The following is a 19,524-nucleotide window of genomic DNA, read 5'->3' on the forward strand; positions in this document are numbered from 1 at the left end:
CGGGACGACCCCCAACCCCGACCCCGACGCTTGGATTGGCCCCCATCGTCACACTGCCCCCCAACCACGCCCCGCGGTAACCCAACCCGGGCCCCGTCCTTAACCCCTAATCCTACACGGCGACCCCAAAGCCCGAACCGTTCCGACCCCCAACCGCGGAGCAGCGGCCGCTTTTCTCCCTTTGGCCGCCAGGGGGCGCTGTGGGTCACAGCGCGGGGTTGGGGGGGGGGCGGTGGGGGGGGGGGCGGTTGCCGGGAGACGGAGGACGCGGTGATGGCGGCGCGGTACGGCGCGGGGCAGGTGGGGAGCGGGGCTGCAACGGGGGGGGGACGGGACGGGATGGGATCGGGGGGGGGGTTCAGATTAACCGCCCCCGGGAGGACCCGGACTCGCGGATACCGCCCCGGGGGGAGCCGCCCACACAGCGCTGCGCCCCCCCCCGCAGTACGAGGACGCCTTCAGCGCTCCCCGCCTGCAGAACTGGAGCGTCGCCCGGCACTGCCGGCGGGTACGGCAACACCGCGACCCCCCCGCCCCCCCCCCGCCCCACCGGGGCCGCCTGGACCCCCCCCCCCCATCCCCCACCCCGATGGGACACCTCCACCCCCCCCAACCCCAACGCCACCCTCCATCCCCCCCAGACCTCCCCCCCCGCCAATTCTATCCCCCCTCCCCCCCCACGACCCCCCCCCGCCTCCATCCCATCCCCATTGGATCCCCCCCCTCCAAACCCTCCCTCTGCGCCCCCATCCCCGACCCCCCATATCCCCCACCTCCCCACCCCACTTCACCCCCCCCCCCCATCCCACCTTATCCCCCCCCCCCCCCCGCAGCGCCCCTCCCCCCGGGACGGCTCCACTCAGCCTTTGGCCAACGACCGCGGCCATCTGCTGCCCTCCGTGCGGCGCTCCCAGGTGAGTGCAGCCCCCCCCACCCCCCCCACCCCCCATCAGCACTGCCCCCCCCCTGAGCGCCGCCCCCCCGCAGGTGTCCCCCTGGGGGACGTTTGTGGGGACGTGGGAAATGCCGGCCAGGATTCCCCCCCCAAAGCTGAACCTCACCGCCCGATCGGCCGCCGCCGCCGCGCAGCTCTGCGGGTGGATCCGAACCCCCACAGCGCTCAGCACCGCCTGCAATGGGGGCGGCACCGTCATCTGCGGGCAGGTGGGGGGCGCGGGGCACCTCGTCACCGTGACGTCACTGTGACATCACCGTGACATCACGGCACCTCATCACCATGACATCACCATGACATCACCATGACACCATGGCACCTCACTACCATAACATCATGGCACCTCATCACCATGACATCACCATGACATCACAGCACCATGGCATCACATCACCATGACATCACCGTGACATCACGGCACCTTGTCACCATGACATCACTCACCATGATGTCACCATGATGTCACAGCACCACGGCACCTCAGCACCGTGACATCACCGTGACATCACCATGACATCATGGCACGTTATCACCATGACATCACCAAGGCACCTCATCACCATGACATCACTGTGACATCACCATGGCATCACGGCGACATCTCCGTGACATCACCGCGACACCATGGCACCTTAACACCATGACATCACTGTGACATCACCAGGACATCACAATGACACCATGGCACCTCATCACCATGACATCACCATGACATCATGGCACCGTGGCACCTCATCACCGTGACATCACCATGACATCACCATGACATCATGGCACCTCATCACCATGACATCACCGTGTCACTCTGCTGCCAGTGGTGGCCACTGAGCCGTATCACCGCGACACCTTTTCTCTGTCACCCTTTCTGTCCCCCCGTCCCCCCCCGCAGACCCACAGCCCCTCCCCCACACGGAGTGCCCCCTCCCCAACCCGAAGCGTTTCCCGAGACGGCAGCAGAGCCCCACACCGCACTTTGGGGTCCCACACGGCCGTGTGCCGCACAGCGGGCAGGGGGTCACCACTCCCCCCTCCTCCCCCGGGGTCCCCCCAAATCCCCCCCTCCGTCCCCACACTCAGCGCTGCCCGCAGGAGGAGCTCACAGCGCTCCGCTCGGAGCAATCCCTGACGCAGAGCTGCTCCCAACCCCAACCCCACCTCCGTGCATTCCTTCTCCCCACACCCCTCCGTCTCCATCCCCCCCCCCCACAGCCCCAGGAGAGCTGCAGAGCTCTGAGCGCCACCGCGGAGCCACGGAGCGGCAATGAGGACACGCGTGGAGCGCAGCCCTCACCCACAGCAGCGCTGGAGGAGCAATGGGGCAGCGACGCCGTGGGGCAGAACGCAGCCCGGGGGGAACCGCGGGGCAGAGGTGGGGCCAAAGCCCACCCCGAAGGCGCTGCCCCGTCTGAAGGCACAGAGCGGAACCCGGCGGAGCGCAGCCAAAGCTGAGCTTCGTTTGCAGCTGCAGAACGGCTCTGCGGCTCCAAATAAAACCCATCTCTCGAAGCTGAAAGGATTCGGCTCTCAGCCATACGGACCCCCCCGCGGGGACGGCCGCCGCCATCGCAGCCCCCGCAGAGCCGGGATTCAGCGCTGGGAATGGGAAAGGGGGGGGGGTGGGGGGGGGGATCCACCCCGGGGTCCTCTGCAAAGCGATCACCCAAAGCCACCGAACCGCAGCAAAAAGACCCCCCGGGCGCAGTCGGAGCCCCGAAAGCGCACACAGAGTGGGGGAGGAAATCCCCCCCCCCCCCCCGCAACGTCGGCAGCCCCGCATCAAAGCGGCCCCGCATCAAAGCGGCCCCGCGCCCGAACTCCAAAGGTCGGCGCTCCACCGACGGCCCCGGAGGGTTTTAAAGCCGCGGTTCCCTTCGTTTCAATGCCAACCGCCCCCCCCCCCCCCCCCCCTCAGGGCCAAAGAACAGCGGCTCAACCCGAGCAGAACGATCAAAGCCGCTTTATTGCAAAGGGGCTGCGCTGCAAACAGTGCCCCAAAGGGGGCGGAACCCCCCCGGCACAGCGCCCCCCTGCGATGCGCACAGAGCGGGGCTGAACCTCTCCGCCCACCCACACGACGGGGAGGGGGCGGCGGTGCTGCCCTCCCCCCCCCCCCCCGTTATCCATCCACGTGGGCTGAGATGGAACCGATGGGCCACCATTTGGGAGGCGGCCGATGGGGGGGGGGGGGGGGGGGGGGAAAGGGGGGGGGGCTGCGTTACATCGCTGCGATGGCCGCGGAGGAGAGCAGCGTCAGAATCAGCACCACAACCCCCGACTGCTCCACCTGGCTGAGTTTGAAGCCCTTCCCCATATCCCACACCTGGAGGGGGAGAAGAGAGGCGGAGTTACGGCAGCAGGAGGGGAAAAGGACCCTCGTGGGGGCAGAAGGGCCCTCACACCCCCCCCCCCCACCCCCCCATCCGGCCCCACTGCTGCCCCCCCACACTGCCCAGAGCCCCACATGCAGTGTGGGGCACCTCCAGGGATGGGGCGCCCACAGCTCTGTGCCTCCGGGTGAAGGATTTGCTCCTCACAGCCGACCCAAATACCCCTCTTTTAGTTGAACCCCCCCCATCCTTTCCATTGGGGGTCTCCCAGGCTGTGCCACACGGAGGCAGTTTATCCCCCCCCCCTCCCCCTCCCATAATCAGAGCTCCCCTTAATCCCCAGCGTTGCTCCACAGCAGCAGCTGCTGCTCTCTGCTCCCTCCCCTCCCACCGATGGAAATAAAATAGGTTACGGAGCTGCAGAAACACCAAAGCAGCCTCAAAAAGCTGCACGTCCCGCCCCGTTCCCACCCCTCCCTCCTTCCCCGCACACAGAAGTTTGGGGTCGCCACCTGCAGAGCCCTGCAAAGCGTCTTCTGGGCTCATTCATCAGCTCAGAGCACTGCAAATCACAGCACGGCAGGGGAGGGGGTGAGGAGCAAAGGGTGGCCGCCCTGTAGGGCTCACCTGCGCCCCATAGGGGGGACACACACGGAGCAGGGGATGCTCCGGATAACCACGCTGCTCCACGAAGCACAGAGCTGCTGTTTGCAGCTTAAACACAGCCAGAAATAGCTCTGAGGAGATTAATTCCTGTTCCCAAGGGCACCTTGCCCACATCCCACAGCCAGCACGGCGTCCTCCCCTCACGGCACCGCACACCAACACACGCAGCTCACTCACGAGGTGTCGGATTCCATTCCAGGTGTGGTAGGAGAGGGGGAAGACCAGGGCGAATTTAGCAGAGTAGATGAGAGCGGGGCTCAGGCTGAGGGATTTCACCACGGCCACGTAGTGAGGGAACTGCTCCGGGAGCAGCAAAGCAGCCAGGCTGAAGAGAGAAACGCCTGCAGGGACAGAGAGTGATGGTTATGGGGGGGTACGGCACCCCCAGGAGAGGTTTGGGGGCGAAGAGAGGGAGGGGGGGCTGCCCTGCACGATGGGAGGGTTGGTTGTGCTGGGACGGAGCACCCCATGGGCTGCGGGGGTCTCCATGTGGGGCAGCAATGCATGGGGTGTGGGTCCTGCGCTGAGGGCACAGAGCAGAGCGGTGGGAGCTCAACTGCAGATGGGGCAGCCTGAAGGTTCAGCCGGGGTGGGAGGCAGCAATACAGCCCCACAAGTGGGGGGCAGCAGCTCCTCCCCCCCCAGCAGGCACACAGACAGCCCTGCGGGGACCCTACAGCTCCTCCTCATCGCTTTGAAGCCACGAGGTTCTCTCCAGATGGTGCTGCTCAAAGAACAGCAGTGCCCACTGCTGCGCTGATTGCAGCCCTCACTGCTGCCTCACTCATCTCTCCTCAACCCCCCTTTGTGAGGAGCGCAGGAAGGGAAGAGCATCCCATAATGACAGCCTTTGCTGGAGAGGAGATGAGCACTTCCCTCTTCTGAGCAGCAGCATTTTGCCTCCGTGCTCCAGCAGCCTGCAAAGGGGCTGCTTTCCCATCAGGGCAAATCAATGGGTTCCTTTACGTGGCAGCAGAAAACGCAGCAGCACTGCCAGCTTTGGGACCTCACCCCGCAGGGTTGGGTGCACCCCTATGGTCCCGGAGGTGAAACCCCAAAGCTGAGTGCTCGCAGCACCCCTGGCTGCTCACTCTCAGGATGAGGGACGCACATCCCCACCCCTGTGGGTGTTTCCTCAGCCCCTTTTCTCTCTGTGCCCTCCTGCAGGAGCCATCCCAGCTCCTTCTGCTCACCCCCTGAGCTGTCAGGGAAGCCCCATCTGCTGCTGCCATGGTGGAAATAAAGCTGCCTTTCAAAGCCAAACGTCCTCTGGTTGAGTCACACCATCACTGTGGGGGGGGGGTTTATCACTTCTGATGCCAGCACTGCCTTCTCCCCCACTGGGATTCCCACTCTCAGGAAGCTGAAATGCTCCACCTGCGCTATGGGGGACCCCCGGAGCTCTGCCTGCTGTCAGCACTGCCCTCCTGAGGGGGCCCGGGGGGGGTCAGCACTGTGCTGGGCAGACACAGAAGGGCTGAGGAGCGGAGCGGTTCATTCCCTCGTGGGGGGAGGTGTGGAAGAAGGCAGCAGCTCACCATGGAAGCAGTGCTACGAAGGCTTTGAGGGTTTAAACACAGCACAGCGTCGCTTCCCGGAGCTGCTGCAGCACTGGGGGTGTGGGGGGGGGGGAATGGGGGGGTAGGAGGGAACAAAACCCACGGCTGAAGGCAGAGTTACAACTGGAGAGGCACGGGGAGATAAAGCTATGCCAGCAGCCACAGCTCTGAAGCCCACAGCAGCTGGAGGTGCACACACCTAAGCTGAGAGCAACGCCGGTGCCGCGGTGCGTGATGGACATGGCCATGGGCAGCGACCACCTGCAAAGGAAGCAATCTGTCAGCAAAATGGGGGCACGGGGGGGGCAGGGAGCAGTGGGACGAGGCACAGCTCGATGTTCCTGGACAGCTCTGCAGCCCCGGGTGGGGGTTCTGCATTCAGTTATCCCAGGAATCCGGGCAGAGAGAAAAGGGAGGGAGTGGGGAATGTGCAGAGGCAGTCTGGGAATGGCAAATGGCACAGAGCTGGGAAGGGCGTCTGCTGAGAAAGCTCCAATGGAGGGGGGGGGCTGTCAGCATCCTGCCTTGGGAAGTGGGGGTGTGCGGCCCCCAGACCCACGTTGGTGCTCCCACACGAAGCCTTACTTGTAAATGGAGATGTGAGGGGACAAAGGACGGCTGGATTTGGTGTTCTTCTCCCAGAAACGAGCCATCTCCTCCTTGGCTGTGGTGGCCATAGGGACAACGCTGCAAAAGAAGAAGGGGTTGGGCAGCTCTGCACCTCAGGGTGCCAAAATGCAGCCACCACTCAGCAGCAGCACACATATGGGGGGGGCAGGAGATGAGAGAACACCTCACGTAGCACTGACAGCACACAGTCTGCTCCTTCCTGCCAACAGCAGTGGCAAAATGGCACACCAAATAACGAGCGTGTCATTTAAGGTGCCTGAGATCACACTGCAATTACACTCACAGCCCAATCGAGCAGAAAATAAGTTGTTTCTCCTTCAGCCCAGCAGTGCGAAGCGTGGCAGTGAGAGCTCCTGCAGCTCCCAGCCCTCCTCAGGCTCAGGGCTGCGACACGGAGCAGTGACAGCACCACTGCTGCCCCACTGAGGGTAAGGATAACACACCGCGCTCAGCCAACACGTGGGGCAGAATGAGGGAGCAGATAGGATGGGATCCCACGGGGAGAAGTGAATCCCATTGCTCCCCATAGAGCCCCATACTCACTGGTGCACGGAGGGGCCGGGGCTGAGCCGGGCCAGGAGGCACCGCCGAGCGACGCATCTGTAAGAGAAGAGAGGGAGAAACTCCGTGAGTGCCAAAGAAATGCATGAAATGCTGACGTTGTGGGGTCAGGATGCACCTCTGCAGCGCTTGGAGTCCTAAAATCAGGCTGCATGGGTGAGGATGTGGCTCTGAGCCCGGGTACGGATGGAGCCCCGGGCAGCGTGAGCCAATGAGGGCAGCCAACCCACAGCTGTGGGGCTGTGAGGTCCCTCCAGACCCAAGCAGGCTGTGATCCTATGATCCTCCCCCTAAAACCTCCCTGCTCTTCGCTGGGGCCTCCAGCCTGTGCCCACGGCCTCGCTCTGTGTGACAGCCCATCACTGCCCTGCTCAGCTGTCACACCTCGCTCACACGGCACACACAAACAGCGCTCCAATCTCACAGCCACGCCGAGGCAATCCGCCTCCCTCCCTGCGGGGATGAAAGGGGAGGGGGCACACGTCCCCGGGGACACACATCCCAAACCCCCACCGTGCCCGAGGGACACCTCACCACCCCCCCCCCCCTTCCTCCGAACGCCCATTGGGGCCCTCGTGCCGGCGGTTCATGGCAGCTCTGAGCACTGGGGAGGCAGCAGAACGCTGTGACAGCACTTCAGCTGCGGGCAGGAGGCAAAAAAAGAAGGGTTTTATGGCACCCGGAGGAGTGGGAGCTGCTCTCTGCAGAGCAATGGCAGCGATTGTGATGGGACATTGAAGGGCAGCTCTCCAGGAGCCGTGGCAGCCCCCGGCCCGGCGCAGCTCGAGCGCTTGCAGATGTGGGTTGGAATCTACAGCACGGCCACGAAGGACAAAGAAGGAGGCGTGGAGCACTGCTTGGAGCATTCATCTGCAGCAGGACAACAAACGGTGATTAATCTCCTCCAACACACCAACATCTGGCCCTGCACCTCCCACCGTTTGGCTGGCAGGGGGGGAGAAGTGAAGCTTTGCCTTCGTGTGGCTGCACAAACAGCTGCAGGTCAGCACTCCTCCAGGTGTGAGCACAGAGGCTCCACTGCTGTGAGCTGCCCCATCTCCTCTGTACATAACCCTTTAGGAGCTGCCCCATCTCCTGTACATAACCCTTTAGGAGCTGCCCCATCTCCTGTACATAACCCTTTAGGAGCTGCCCCATCTCCTGTACATAACCCTTTAGGAGCTGCCCCATCTCCTCTGTACATAACCCTTCAGGAGCTGCCCCATCTCCTGCACATAAACCTTTAGGAGCTGCCCCATCTCCTGTACATAACCCTTTAGGAGCTGCCCCATCTCCTGTACATAACCCTTTAGGAGCTGCCCCATCTCCTCTGTACACAAACCACCCTTAGGATGTTTCCTTCCCCTGAGGCAGCACAGCCTCCCAATGCAGACGGATCATCGGGCAGTGTGGATCCCACCCCAAACCCAAATCCCAGCTCTCCGACCCCCACCTGAGCTCATCTCTCTGCACTCCCAGCTTTGCTGTTGACCGAAGAGCAGCTCGCTTCCAAATCTCCACCACCTCCATTTATCCACCGTGGGGACAACGAAGCCTTTGCGTCCCTGTGGGGTCAGCTCTGGTCGCCCTCAGCCCCACAGCACATAAAGGAGAGCCGAGCTGCAATCTCTGCCTGCAGGCATTCACACACCTCACTCACACCCTCAGCCCTTTCCCCACCCCGTATCCCCCCTCACTCAGAAGCTGCTGAGGGCTGTGAGGAGGACAGAGACAGCTCTGAACCACACACGCCATTCCAACCAAGGACAAACCCCACAGCACCGCGTTTCCCCACACTACAAACCCCCCCCCCATCCTCCCACCACACCTTTCACATCTCTTCTGATGCAGAGCACTGCGTCTCCCCTCAGTGAAACAAAGCACAGCCCTGCAGCGAAGCAATCCACGTCCCTCTGTGCCAAGCACCCATCCTCTCCATTCCTTCTCATGCTCCAAGCTGTTCCTTCCCCTCCAGCCCCCCCCAATCAGCTCAGATTTTCTCCCATACCACATATAAGCACATATCCTAAAAACAACAGCCAAAACAGCCCTCGGTGGTGAGAAATGCTCTCTCCTCACGCAGGCGGGGACAGACAGGAGGCGAAGCCTTCAAACCACAGCTTTGCTTTTGTGCTGCTCCCCGAGCCCCGCTGCGACCACACGGCACAGTTCTGCTTTTGAAGCCACGGGCACAGGGAACAAAAAGCTCCACGCTGCCACAGAGGGAACGCGGGAGAACGAAACCCCAAACACCGCTTTGGAGCCGATGGGCAAAGAGCAGAACGGCCGTCAGCAGAGGCAGGAAGGAAAGGGGGGGACAAAACCCTTCTGCTGGGGGGTCAAAAAGGGAAAGAGGACCTTCTGCCCAGCACGGGGCTGTGCTTAAGGAGCTAAAAGTGAACCCCGTTGTGTGACAGCCGTCCCCAAACGCTCCCTGAGCTCCAACAGCTCTGTGTTGGGTGGCAGCAATGCTCTCATTTTCATTCCACGTACAGAAACAGCGAAGGCTGAGGGAACTGCGGGCTGTGGGCACACAGCTCTGCTCTGCTCTCCTTGTTTGGAGCTGCACCGCTGTTCCCCCCCCCCCCCCTCCCCACACCCCCCATTGTGTGAGGCAGCCTCTGGGTGCACAAATTCACCCTCTGGGGCAGCACAAATTCACCCCCCGCCCCGCCCCTCCCCCGGCGCAGCTCCGTGCCACGAGCGGCCATCGGCTCCCGTACGGCCAACGCGAGGCCGCCCCTCCATCTCCCCCCTCCCCGGGTGCCCCTCTGAAGGCCCGCAGCCCCTCCAGCCCCGAGGTTTTGCCCTACGGACCCCTCCCCACCCCCGCACCCCCTCCCGGCCGCTCTCTGACAGCGCTGCGCCCTCACACCGCGGCACCCAACTCTGTGTTGTTCCCCCCCCGCCCCCCTTCAGGCCCCCCAGCAGCGCACAGGCCCGAGCCCGCCGGTACAGCGCAGCGCGGCCCGGAGGAGCCGCACCCGGTGGGATCCCGGCCTCGGAGAGGACACCTCGCAGCCCCGGGACGGAGCGGACACGGGAGGTGTGGGGACACGGAAATGCGAGACACGAAAAGCCCCGCCCGCACGGAGTCACCTCAACACCAGCGCCGCCATCTTGAAGCGCTCCGCTCAACCGGAAGTCGCCGTGACGCACTTCCGCTCCCCGCCGCCCGCCGGGCGCTGTCCCGGTGCTGCGGTGCGCGCTGCGGTGAACCCCAAAGTGCGGCTTTTCACCCCAAAACGGAGCCCTGCGGGAGCCGCGGGGACAGAACGTGTCCCGAATCCCTGCCCGTGTGTCCCCGCGTCCCTCTGTCCCCATGTCCCCGTGTCCGTCCGTCCCCATGTCCCACTGTCCATATGTCCCTGTGCCCCCATACCTCATATCCCCATACCCCATATCCCCATATCCCCGTGTCCATCTGTCCCCATATCCCCGTGTCCGTCTGTCCCCGTGTCCATCTGTCCCGATGTGCCCTGATGGCCCCATGTCCGTCTGTCCATATGTCCATGTGTTCCCATGTCTGTACATCCCTATGTGTCCGTGTGTCCCCATGTCCCCCTGGCCCCATATCCGTATGTCCCCGTATCCATATGTCCCCATATCTGTGTCCCCACGTCCCTCCGTCCCCGTATCCGTATGTCCCCATACCCATTTGTCCCCATGTCCTTCTGTCCATGTGTCCTCGTGCCCCATATCTGTGTCCCCATGTCCATATGTCCCTCTGTCCCCATACCCATGTGTCCCCATACCACCATGTCTGTGTGTCCCCATATCCATGTGTCCCCATATCCATGTGTCCCCACATCTGTGTCCCCATACCCATGTGTCCCCACGTCCCCCTGTCCCCATATCCATATGTCCCCATACCCATGTGTCCCCGTTTCCCCATACCTGTGTGTCCCCATATCTATGTGTCCCCATATCCATCTGTCCCCATACCCATGTGTCCCCACACCAATGTGTCCCCACGTCCCCCTGTCCCCATATCCATATGTCCCCATACCCATGTGTCCCCATACCCATGTGTCCCCACACCGGTGTGTCCCCACGTCCCCCTGTCCCCACATCCCCACGTCCCCATATCCACACCCCATCCCCTCCATCCCCATCCACATTCCTCCCCATCCGCCCCCACGGCCGCAGGGAATGCAGCCTCACAAAGCCCTCTATGTGCCCACCCCCCACCCTCCGCGTTCCTTCCCCTCCTCTCCCAACCCCAAACAAAATGTCCCCTGTGCCCATATTCCCCCCCCCGGGGGGACTCGGCCGCCCCACCGCCCTCATCCCATTGGCCTTCCATCGGCCCCACTCGATGCTGCCGGCCCTTAAACCCCACATCCCGCCCTCCCGGCGCCCTCCGGCCGTCCATGCGGCTCTCAGCCCTCTGACAGCACCGCCATGGCGCTGGGTGCCATCGGGGACGGCCGCCTCCTCCTCCTCCTTGTGGGGCTGCTGTCGGCGTCGGGTGAGCGGGGACGGCACGGGGACGGTGGTGGTGGTTGGGGTTATAGGGGGGGGCGGTTGGGGTTATGGGGGGGTGAAGGTGGTGGTGTCCGCGTGGGGGCTCTTGGGTGTCGTTGAGGTTGGAGTTGGACGGTGGAGGTGTAGGATTGTGGGGATGTGGGGTCGTGGGGATGGAGGGTTGTGGAGATGGAGGGTCTTGGGAATGTAGGGTCTTGGAGGTGTAGGGTCTTGGAGGTGTAGGGTCGCGGGGATGTAGGATGATGGAGGTGTGGGGTCATGGAGGTGTGGGATCTTGGGGATGTAGGGTCTTGGAGATGTAGGACCATGGAGATGTAGGACCATGGGGGATCGTGGGGATGTAGGATCACAGAAATGTAGGATCATAGAAATGTAGGATCATGGGGATGTCAGATCTCAGAGATGTAGGACTGTAGAACTGTAGGAATCCTGGAGCTGTAGGATCATGGAGATAAAGGTCATAGAGATGTAGGATCATGGGGAGGTGGGATCACAGGGATGTAGGACCAAGGAGATATAGGATCATGGGGATGTGGGATCGTGGGGATGTAGGATCATGGGGCTGCAGGACTGTAGAACTGTAGGATGGTGGAACTGTAGGACTGTAGGACCATGGGATCGTGGACTTGTTGGATTGTAGAGTTATGGGATGGTAGAGTTGTGGAAACGTAGAGTTGTAGAGCTGGGGAATGATAGGATCATAGGATCATAGGGTTGCAGATCTGTAGGGTTGTGGAAATATAGGGTTGTTGATCTGTAGGGCTGTGGAACTGTAGGATGTGAGAAGCATAGACTCATAGAAACAGAGAGGGCTGTGATCAGAGAATCATAGGATCGTGGGCTCATGGAATCGTAGCACTGTGGGATCATCAAATCATAGGGCCATAGGATCGTGGGATCAGGTGGTCACAGAACCTACAAAGTGGAAAACGTCCCACAGGGATCATGGGGCCCAACTGGTGGTCACTGCAAGGAGACCCCAATGCCTCCGCCACGCGTCCCCACAGCCACAACAAAGTGCCACTGTCCCTTCCAACAAAAGCCCTTTGGTGGCATTTGGGGACTTTGGCACGGGGCCGGCGTGGGGGAACAGAGCAGCTGGTGTCCCTATGGGGCTGGTGGGTGTCCCCATGGGGTTGGTGGGTGTCCCTATGGGGCTGGTGGGTGTCCCCCTGGGGCTGGTGGGTGTCCCTGTGGGGCTGATCAATTTCCTGGTGCCATGTGGGTGTCCCCATGGGGCACTGTAGCTCTACTGGTGCCATACTGGTGTCCCCATGATGCTGATGGCTCTACCGGTGCCATGTTGGTACCCCCATAGGGCAGTGTGGCTCTACCCATGTCATACTGGTGTCCTCATGATGCTGATGGCTCTACCAGTGCCATGTTGACCCATGGGACAGTGTGGCTCTACTGGTGCCATGCTGTTGACCCAATGGCATTGGTGGCTCTACCAGTGCCATGTTGGTGTCCCCAGGGGACATTGTGGCTCTACTGGTGCCGTGTTGGTGTCCCCATGGGGCATTATGGCTCTACTGGTGCCATGCTGTTGACCCAATGGCGCTGATGGCTCTACCAGTGCCATGTTGGTGTCCCCATGGGGCACTGTGGCTCTACCGGTGCCATGTTCGTTTCCCCATGGGGCAGTGTGGCTCTACCGGTGCCATGTTGGTGTCCCCATGGGGCAGTGTGGCTCTATTGGTGCCGTGTTGGTGTCCTCATGGGGCAGTGTGGCTCTACTGATGCCATGCTGTTGACTCAATGGCATTGGTGGCTCTAGTGGTGCCGTGTTGGTGTCCCCATGGGGCTGACAGCTCTGCCCCCCACAGGGCCATCCCCCACGTTGGCCATCCACGTGTACACACCGCGGGAGGTGTACGGCACCGTGGGCTCCCACGTCACCCTCTCGTGCAGCTTCTGGTCCAGCGAGTGGATCTCGGAGGACATCTCCATCACGTGGCACTTCCAGGCCGAGGGCAGCCGTGACAGCATCTCCGTGAGCACCGCACCGCGTCCGACCCCGGGGGGCACCCAGAGCCAACCGCGCCCCGAACCTGACCCGAACCTGACCTGAACCTGACCCAAACCATGACCCGAACCTGACCCGAACCTGACCCAAACCGTGACCCAAACCTGACCCAAACCTGACCCAAACCGTGACCCAAACCTGACCCAAACCTGACCCAAACCGTGACCCAAACCTGGCCCAAACCTGACCCAAACCGCGACCCAAACCTGACCCAAACCGTGACCCAAACCTGACCCAAACCGTGACCCAAACCTGACCCGAACCTGACCCAAACCTGACCCAAACCGTGACCCAAACCTGACCCAAACCTGGCCCAAACCGCGACCCAAACCTGACCCAAACCTGACCCAAACCTGACCCAAACCGTGACCCAAACCTGACCCAAACCTGACCCAAACCGCGCCCCGAACCTGACCCAAACCGTGACCCAAACCTGACCCAAACCGTGACCCAAACCGTGACCCAAACCTGGCCCAAACCGTGACCCAAACCGTGACCCGAACCTGACCCAAACCATGACCCGAACCTGACCCAAACCTGACCCAAAGCTGACCCAAACCGTGACCCAAACCTGGCCCAAACCTGACCCAAACCTGACCCAAACCGTGACCCAAACCGTGACCCAAACCGTGACCCAAACCTGGCCCAAACCGTGACCCAAACCGTGACCCAAACCTGGCCCAAACCTCCCCCCCCCCCTTCTCTCCACCCCCAGATATTCCACTACGCCAAAGGCCAACCCTACATCGATGACGTGGGATCCTTCAAGGAACGCATGGAGTGGGTGGGGAACCCCCGGCGGAAGGACGGCTCCATCGTCATCCACAACCTGGACTACACCGACAACGGCACCTTCACGTGCGACGTCAAAAACCCCCCCGACATCGTGGGGAAATCCTCCCAGGTCACACTCTACGTCTTAGAGAAAGGTACGGCCGCCCACGTCCCCATTCCAACCCCATACTGCTGTCCCCATCCCCACCCACGTCCCCATCCCCATATCACTGTCCCCGTATTGCTGTTCCCACCCCCATATTGCTGTCCCCATCTCCATATCTCTGTCCCCATTCCCACCCACGTCCCCATCCCCATATCTCTGTCCCCATCCCCATATCTCTGTCCCACCCCCACATCACTGTCCCCATCCCCACCTGCATCCCCATCCCCCTATTGCTGCCCCCACCCCCATATTGCTCTCCCCATCCCCACCGATGTCCCCATCCCCATATTGCTGTCCCCATTCCCACCCACATCCCCATTCCCACCACGTCCCCATCCCCACATCTCTGCCTCCATCTCCATCTCTCTGTCCCCATCCCCATCTCTGTCCCCATCCCCATCTCTGTCCCCATCTCCATATTTCCATCCCTATTCCCACCTCTCTGTCCCCATCCCCACATCTCTGCCCCCATCCCCATATCTCTCTGCCCCCATCCCCATATCTCTCTGTCCCCATCCCCACATCTCTGCCCCCATCCCCACATCTCCATCCCCATCCCCATCCCGCTGTCCCCACCGCCATATCATTGACCCCATCCCCACCCACACCCCCATCCCCCCATCCCCATCCCCCTATTGCTGCCCCGCAGTGCCCACGCGTTACGGCGTCGTTTTGGGCTCCATCATCGGCGGCGTCCTCCTGCTGGTGGCTCTGCTGGTGGCTGTGGTTTACCTGCTGCGCTTCTGCTGGCTGCGCAGGCAGGCGGTGCTGCAGAGGCGGCTGAGGTGAGTCGGCACAAGGATTTGGGGGGGCAAAACCCCCCCTCAACCCCCACCCCCACCCCCCCCAAAATGGGGCCGTGCCGTGGATGGGGGCTGACGGCTTCCATCGCAGCGCCATGGAGAAGGGGAAGCTGCAGAGGTCGGCCAAGGACGCGTCCAAGCGCAGCCGGCAGGTGACGGAAAGGGCCAAAGGGACATTGGGGGCGCAGCCGCCACCTCTGCTCTATGGGGCGGGGGGGGGCGACCCACCTCTGGGGGCGACGGACAGCTGACGGTGGGCTCTGCCGTCCCCGCAGCCTCCCGTGCTTTACGCCATGCTGGATCACAGCCGCAGCGCCAAAGCGGCCGCCGAGAAGAAAAGCAAAGGAGCTCCGGGTGAAGCCCGCAAGGACAAGAAATAGCGGTTAGAAGGCAGGGAAGGTGCCCCGACCCCCCCCGAGGACGAGGAGAGCACCGCAGGACCCCCCAAAGCCCCGAAGGTGGTGATGACCATCGAGATGGAGCTGCGGGGGGAGACCCCCACAACCGCCCGCTCCCCGTCGCGGGGCAGCCTGGCGGGCGCCCTGCGGAGCATTCTGCGCCCCAACCACGCGGGGAGGTGACCCCAAAACGCCCCCAGCGCCCCCCCAGCAACGGGGACCCGGCGAGGAGCGGGGTGTGGTGCTCACCCCGGGTCCCCCCTCCCCACCCCACGGCCCCCCCAACATCGGCACCTTCCTCTGCGCGACCGCTTCTCCCCCCCCCCCCCCAACCCCTCCCCCCCCCCCGACCTCTGATGTAATTTTTTGTCGATTCCAACACCAAAACCATCCGGGTTGGTTCCGCCCCCCCCTCCTCGGGGTCGGTGCCACCCCCTCCCCATAGACCTCCCCAGCTCCTCCATCCCCATCCCATCCCATCCATCCCACCCCCATCCATCCCATCGCCATCCATCCTCCATCCCCATCCCATCTCCATCCATCCCATCCCACCCCATACCATCCATCCTCCATCCCATCCATGCATCCCATCGCCATCCATCCTCCATCCCATCCTCCATCCCATCCCATCCATCCATCCATCCCATCCCCATCCATCCCATCCCCATCCCACCCCACCCCATCCATTTCCCCTTTTCTCACCATTTTCTCGTCTCTCCCCTCGACCGACCCACGATGACGTCGCAGGTTCCCCCCCCCCCCCCACCCCCTCCCCCCATTAACCCTCCCACCCCATAACCCCCCCCCCATCCCCCCCAATCACCCCAAAGCCTCGCAGAGGAGGAGAGGCTGCGGTGCCCACCGCCCACTTTGAGGCCTTTTATCCCCCACAGCGCCGTTAATAAAACTCACATCTCCCCATGCGCCCCATTGAGGATTTGGGGCGTCATCCCCACGGAGGTTCAGCTTTTGGGGTCTCCTGGGGGGGGTTGGGGTGGCTGAGCACTCACCAACTCATTACCCGGAGCCCCACATTGAGTGCTGTTATTTCCCCCACCGTTAATTAACCCCCCCCCCCCCCAACGAAGCACAGTGAAGGAGATGCTGTGGGGTGGATGTGGGGTCCTCCATCCCTCCCTTCACCCCCCAATGGGGACCTGGCACTGTCTGTCCCACCCCCACCCCCCTTTTAGCTTAGATTTGGGGGCTGCCCCCACCCTACAGCCCCACATTATGGCGCAGCGCCCCAACCCCGCAGTGCCCGCAGCCCCCACCCTGCCGGCCCTATAATTGGCTTTGCCCTAATAAGTCTGCGGAGCGCACGGGGGCAGCGCTATGGGGCAGCCCTGAGCCCCATGGGGCGGCCCCTCCTCTTGGCTACGGGGATTATTTTCCTTCCCAGAGCTATTTCTGCTCCTCAGCGCTCCCGGCGTCCCCACATCACCCCATGGAACCCACGGTGCCACCGACCCCACAGCCCCCATGGGATGGATGGGAGGGGGGCACCCAATGACGCGATGGGGACCCACAGCTGAGCCCCACTGAGAGGAGGTCCCAATGCCCCCCCCCCCCCCTAAGGGGACACCCCCACCCCAAGGGGACACCCCAGGTGGGGCCATGGGTGGATATAGGGGATGGGGGGGGTCTCCCATACAGACCACACCACTGCTCTTCTCCCACTGCTTTATTCCAGGCACTGCTCACCCCCCCACCCCCAAAAAAGCAAAGTGGGGGGGGGGGGGATATGGTGACACAGCCTTCAACACCCCCTGCCCCCCTAAGAGGGTATGAGGGGGGGTCCCTCACTTGGGGGACACCACCCCAGAACCCCCCCCGGTATCGGCATCACCATAGAGGGGGACAAACGCCCCCCCCCCCCCCCCCCCATCCTCACACCGGGGCCACCCCCACGTTGGGGGACATCGGGGACCCCCAACCCCCCCATCTCCACATCTGACCCTATTGGAGACGAGTTGACCCCATGGGTGAGGAGCGGCTGAGAGCTGAGCCCCCATAAGAAGGACGGGGCGGGATGCCCTATGTAAATAATGGGGTGGGGGGGTTCCGGCCGGGGGGGGGGGGGGGGGGCGGATCTTTAAGGTCCCGATTCCTTTTTGCGCTTCTGGAAGCGGCGGAACCTCCCCTGGATGCTGAGAGCCGCCCGCTCCGTCTCCGGTGCGCTCAGATCGATGTCGATCTCCTCCTCCTCCTCCTCCCCTCTTTTGGGGTCGGCGGCTTTGGCTGCGGATATGGGGCGGGGGGGGGGGGAGGGAGGGGGGGGGGCACACACAGGGACTGCGCTGCTCACAGCCCCTCTGATGGACGTCAGCATCCCTATGTCAGAGCTGGGGGGGGGTGGGGACCCCAAAAGCCCCGTCTGCAATGGGACTCCCCAAAGTGCACCCCAAAGCCCTCGTGGGACGCCTAAAGGTGCACCCCAAAGCCCCCCCCAGCATCAATACAGGGCAAGGAGCACCTAAAGGCGCCCCCCAAAACCCCATAGGGGGCACCGGGGGACCCCAAAAGCCCCGTCTGCAATGGGACTCCCGAAGTGCACCCCAAAGCCCTCATGGGACGCCTAAATGTGCACCCCAAAGCCCCCCCCCAGCATCAATACAGGGCAAAGAGCACCCAAAGGCGCACCCCAAAACCCTACAGGGGGCACCGGGACCACCCAAGGGTGGACCCCAAGGGCACGGAGCGCCCCATAACCCAAAGCTGCCCCCCCCAAACCCCCGTGGGGCACCGGGGACACCCAAAGCAGCACAGCCCGCCTTCGTCCCCGTCCCCCCCCTCCCTCCTTCCCCCCACAGCTTTGGGGTCCCCCATCCCCCCCACCCCAAATGGGGGTCCCTCACCTTCCTGCTGCCCGCCGGGGGTCTCCGTGGGGCGCGGGGATGCATCGGGACTGCGCTGTGGGGAGAGGAGACAGAGGGTGACCCCAATCCCACCCGGCGCTGCCTTCCCCTATGACCCCCCTATGATGACTCCCCCTATGATGACTCCCCCTATGATGACGACCCCCCCCATGATGACGACCCCCCCTCCCGCCGCTCTCACCGCACTCATCGCCCTCCGCCGCTCTGCGCCGCTCCGCTCCGACTCCGCTTTTAAAGGAGGCGCGGTTGAGTGACAGCCGCCGGCAGCCAATGGGGAGAGAGATGGGGGGCGGGGCTTACCGGACCCCCCAACTCCCCCCCCCCCCCCCCAGTCTGAGCCTCGACGGAGCGGAGCGGGGACGGCGATGGGGCGAAATGTGGGGTCACCGGCGGGGAACGTCACCTCTGCTGCGCCCGTCCCCATCCCTGCCCCCCATTTGTCCCCTGTCCCCATAGCTTTGCCCTATAGTCTGTCCCCTGCTTTCCCCCCCCCCCCCCGTCCCTATGTCTGCCTCTCCCCACATCTGACCCCATATCTGCCCCCACCCCATATCCATGTCCCCATCCCTGTCCCCATCCCTGCCCCTGCATGTCCCCTATCCCCATAGCTTTGCCCTAAAGTCCGTCCCCTCCTTACGCCTATCCCCGTCCCCACGTCTGTCCCATCCCTGTCCCCATGTCTGCCTCTCCCCACATCTGACCCCACAGCCGTCCCCATCCCTGCCCCCTGTGTGCCCCCCGTGTGTCCCGTCCCCATAGCTGTGCCCTAAGCTTTGTCCCCCACTTACCCCCATCCCTGTCCCCACGTCTGCCTCTCCCCACATCCATCCCCATTCCTATCCATGGCCTTGTCCCCATCCCTGCCCCATTTGTCCCCTGTCCCCATAGCTTTGCCCTAAACTCTGTCCCCTCCTTACCCCCATCCCTGTCCCATCCCTGTCCCCATGTCTGCCTCTCCCCACACATCTGACCCCACATCCGTCCCCATCCCTATCCATTACTTTGTCCCCATCCCTGCCCCGTTTGTCCCCTGTCCCCATAGCTTTGCCCCAAAGTTTGTCCCCTCCTTACCCCCATCCCTGTACCCATCCCTGTCCCCATCCCTGCCCCCCGTCTGTCCCATCCCCATAGCTTTGCCCTGAAGTCCACCCCCTCCTTACCCCTATCCCTGTCCCCATGTCTGTCCCACCCCCGTCCCCACGTCTGCCTCTCCCTCTGCTTGTCCCCATCCCTGTCCCCTTCTTGTCCCTTACCTCCCTCCCACCCGTCCCCATTCTGCGCCATCCCCTCCT

General features: G+C 63.0%; 4 protein-coding genes across 11 annotated transcripts; 2 read left to right on the top strand and 2 right to left on the bottom strand.

Moving 5' to 3' along the window:
• The first annotated feature begins 253 nt into the window (after positions 1-253).
• CFAP126 (cilia and flagella associated protein 126) lies at positions 254-2,468 on the top strand. The gene is made up of 5 exons (XM_025143655.3): positions 254-300; positions 446-508; positions 834-914; positions 988-1,164; positions 2,165-2,468. The coding sequence occupies exons 1-5, from the start codon at positions 274-276 to the stop codon at positions 2,402-2,404; spliced, it is 588 nt and encodes a 195-aa protein (XP_024999423.1). The 5' UTR covers positions 254-273; the 3' UTR covers positions 2,405-2,468.
• A 429-nt stretch (positions 2,469-2,897) lies between these two features.
• On the bottom strand, positions 2,898-9,840 carry SDHC (succinate dehydrogenase complex subunit C). 6 transcript variants are annotated; one of them, XM_046904056.1, is made up of 7 exons: positions 9,683-9,840; positions 8,152-8,331; positions 6,681-6,737; positions 6,093-6,194; positions 5,611-5,768; positions 4,126-4,289; positions 2,898-3,275 (listed from the first exon to the last, which is right to left on the bottom strand). In XM_046904056.1, exons 2-7 carry the CDS (start codon positions 8,226-8,228, stop codon positions 3,171-3,173), a joined length of 663 nt encoding a protein of 220 aa, XP_046760012.1. In that variant the 5' UTR covers positions 8,229-8,331; positions 9,683-9,840; the 3' UTR covers positions 2,898-3,170. The 6 variants fall into 6 exon arrangements, with proteins under 6 accessions (XP_046760012.1, XP_024999422.1, XP_024999419.2 ...); XM_025143654.3 differs by lacking the exon at positions 8,152-8,331 and having other exon boundaries at positions 5,707-5,768; positions 9,798-9,840; XM_025143651.3 differs by lacking the exon at positions 8,152-8,331 and having other exon boundaries at positions 9,798-9,840.
• Positions 9,841-11,044: 1,204 nt separating this feature from the next.
• MPZ (myelin protein zero) lies at positions 11,045-15,801 on the top strand. Of its 2 annotated transcripts, none has more exons than NM_001358930.2 (6): positions 11,045-11,169; positions 13,013-13,179; positions 13,928-14,141; positions 14,802-14,937; positions 15,047-15,107; positions 15,231-15,801. In NM_001358930.2, exons 1-6 carry the CDS (start codon positions 11,103-11,105, stop codon positions 15,534-15,536), a joined length of 951 nt encoding a protein of 316 aa, NP_001345859.2. In that variant the 5' UTR covers positions 11,045-11,102; the 3' UTR covers positions 15,537-15,801. Both variants share the same exon structure in this region, with proteins under 2 accessions (NP_001345859.2, NP_001345858.2).
• Positions 15,802-17,003: 1,202 nt separating this feature from the next.
• On the bottom strand, positions 17,004-19,509 carry PCP4L1 (Purkinje cell protein 4 like 1). Of its 2 annotated transcripts, XM_046903893.1 has the most exons (4): positions 19,486-19,509; positions 18,414-18,500; positions 18,212-18,266; positions 17,004-17,594 (listed from the first exon to the last, which is right to left on the bottom strand). In XM_046903893.1, exons 1-4 carry the CDS (start codon positions 19,504-19,506, stop codon positions 17,449-17,451), a joined length of 309 nt encoding a protein of 102 aa, XP_046759849.1. In that variant the 5' UTR covers positions 19,507-19,509; the 3' UTR covers positions 17,004-17,448. The 2 variants fall into 2 exon arrangements, with proteins under 2 accessions (XP_046759849.1, NP_001376570.2); NM_001389641.2 differs by lacking the exon at positions 19,486-19,509 and having other exon boundaries at positions 17,415-17,594; positions 18,414-18,427.
• Between the last annotated feature and the right edge of the window lie 15 nt (positions 19,510-19,524).

The sequence above is a fragment of the Gallus gallus genome, chromosome 25 (assembly GCF_016699485.2).
Source record: "Gallus gallus isolate bGalGal1 chromosome 25, bGalGal1.mat.broiler.GRCg7b, whole genome shotgun sequence".
NCBI lineage: Eukaryota > Metazoa > Chordata > Aves > Galliformes > Phasianidae > Gallus > Gallus gallus.

What these genes read in the sequence shown, in the direction of transcription:
- CFAP126 (XM_025143655.3), top strand. Translation starts at nt 274, where the DNA reads ATGGCGGCGCGGTACGGCGCGGGGCAG. An exon ending in TCGCCCGGCACTGCCGGCGG is followed by an intron (nt 509 to 833) that starts GTACGGCAACAC and finishes CCCCCCCCGCAG; the next exon opens with CGCCCCTCCCCCCGGGACGG. An exon ending in GCACCGTCATCTGCGGGCAG is followed by an intron (nt 1,165 to 2,164) that starts GTGGGGGGCGCG and finishes CCCCCCCCACAG; the next exon opens with CCCCAGGAGAGCTGCAGAGC.
- SDHC (XM_046904056.1), bottom strand. Translation starts at nt 8,228, where the DNA reads ATGGAGGTGGTGGAGATTTGGAAGCGAGCTGCTCTTCGGTCAACAGCA. An exon ending in GTGCAGAGAGATGAGCTCAG is followed by an intron (nt 6,738 to 8,151) that starts GTGGGGGTCGGA and finishes CTTCTCTTACAG; the next exon opens with ATGCGTCGCTCGGCGGTGCC. An exon ending in CCTCACATCTCCATTTACAA is followed by an intron (nt 5,769 to 6,092) that starts GTAAGGCTTCGT and finishes CTTCCTTTGCAG; the next exon opens with GTGGTCGCTGCCCATGGCCA.
- MPZ (NM_001358929.2), top strand. Translation starts at nt 11,103, where the DNA reads ATGGCGCTGGGTGCCATCGGGGACGGCCGCCTCCTCCTCCTCCTTGTG. An exon ending in GCAGCCGTGACAGCATCTCC is followed by an intron (nt 13,180 to 13,927) that starts GTGAGCACCGCA and finishes CTCCACCCCCAG; the next exon opens with ATATTCCACTACGCCAAAGG. An exon ending in GTGCTGCAGAGGCGGCTGAG is followed by an intron (nt 14,938 to 15,046) that starts GTGAGTCGGCAC and finishes CTTCCATCGCAG; the next exon opens with CGCCATGGAGAAGGGGAAGC.
- PCP4L1 (XM_046903893.1), bottom strand. Translation starts at nt 19,506, where the DNA reads ATGGGGACGGGTGGGAGGGAG. An exon ending in GGCGGAGGGCGATGAGTGCG is followed by an intron (nt 18,267 to 18,413) that starts GTGAGAGCGGCG and finishes CTCTCCCCACAG; the next exon opens with CGCAGTCCCGATGCATCCCC. An exon ending in CCCCGGCGGGCAGCAGGAAG is followed by an intron (nt 17,595 to 18,211) that starts GTGAGGGACCCC and finishes CCATATCCGCAG; the next exon opens with CCAAAGCCGCCGACCCCAAA.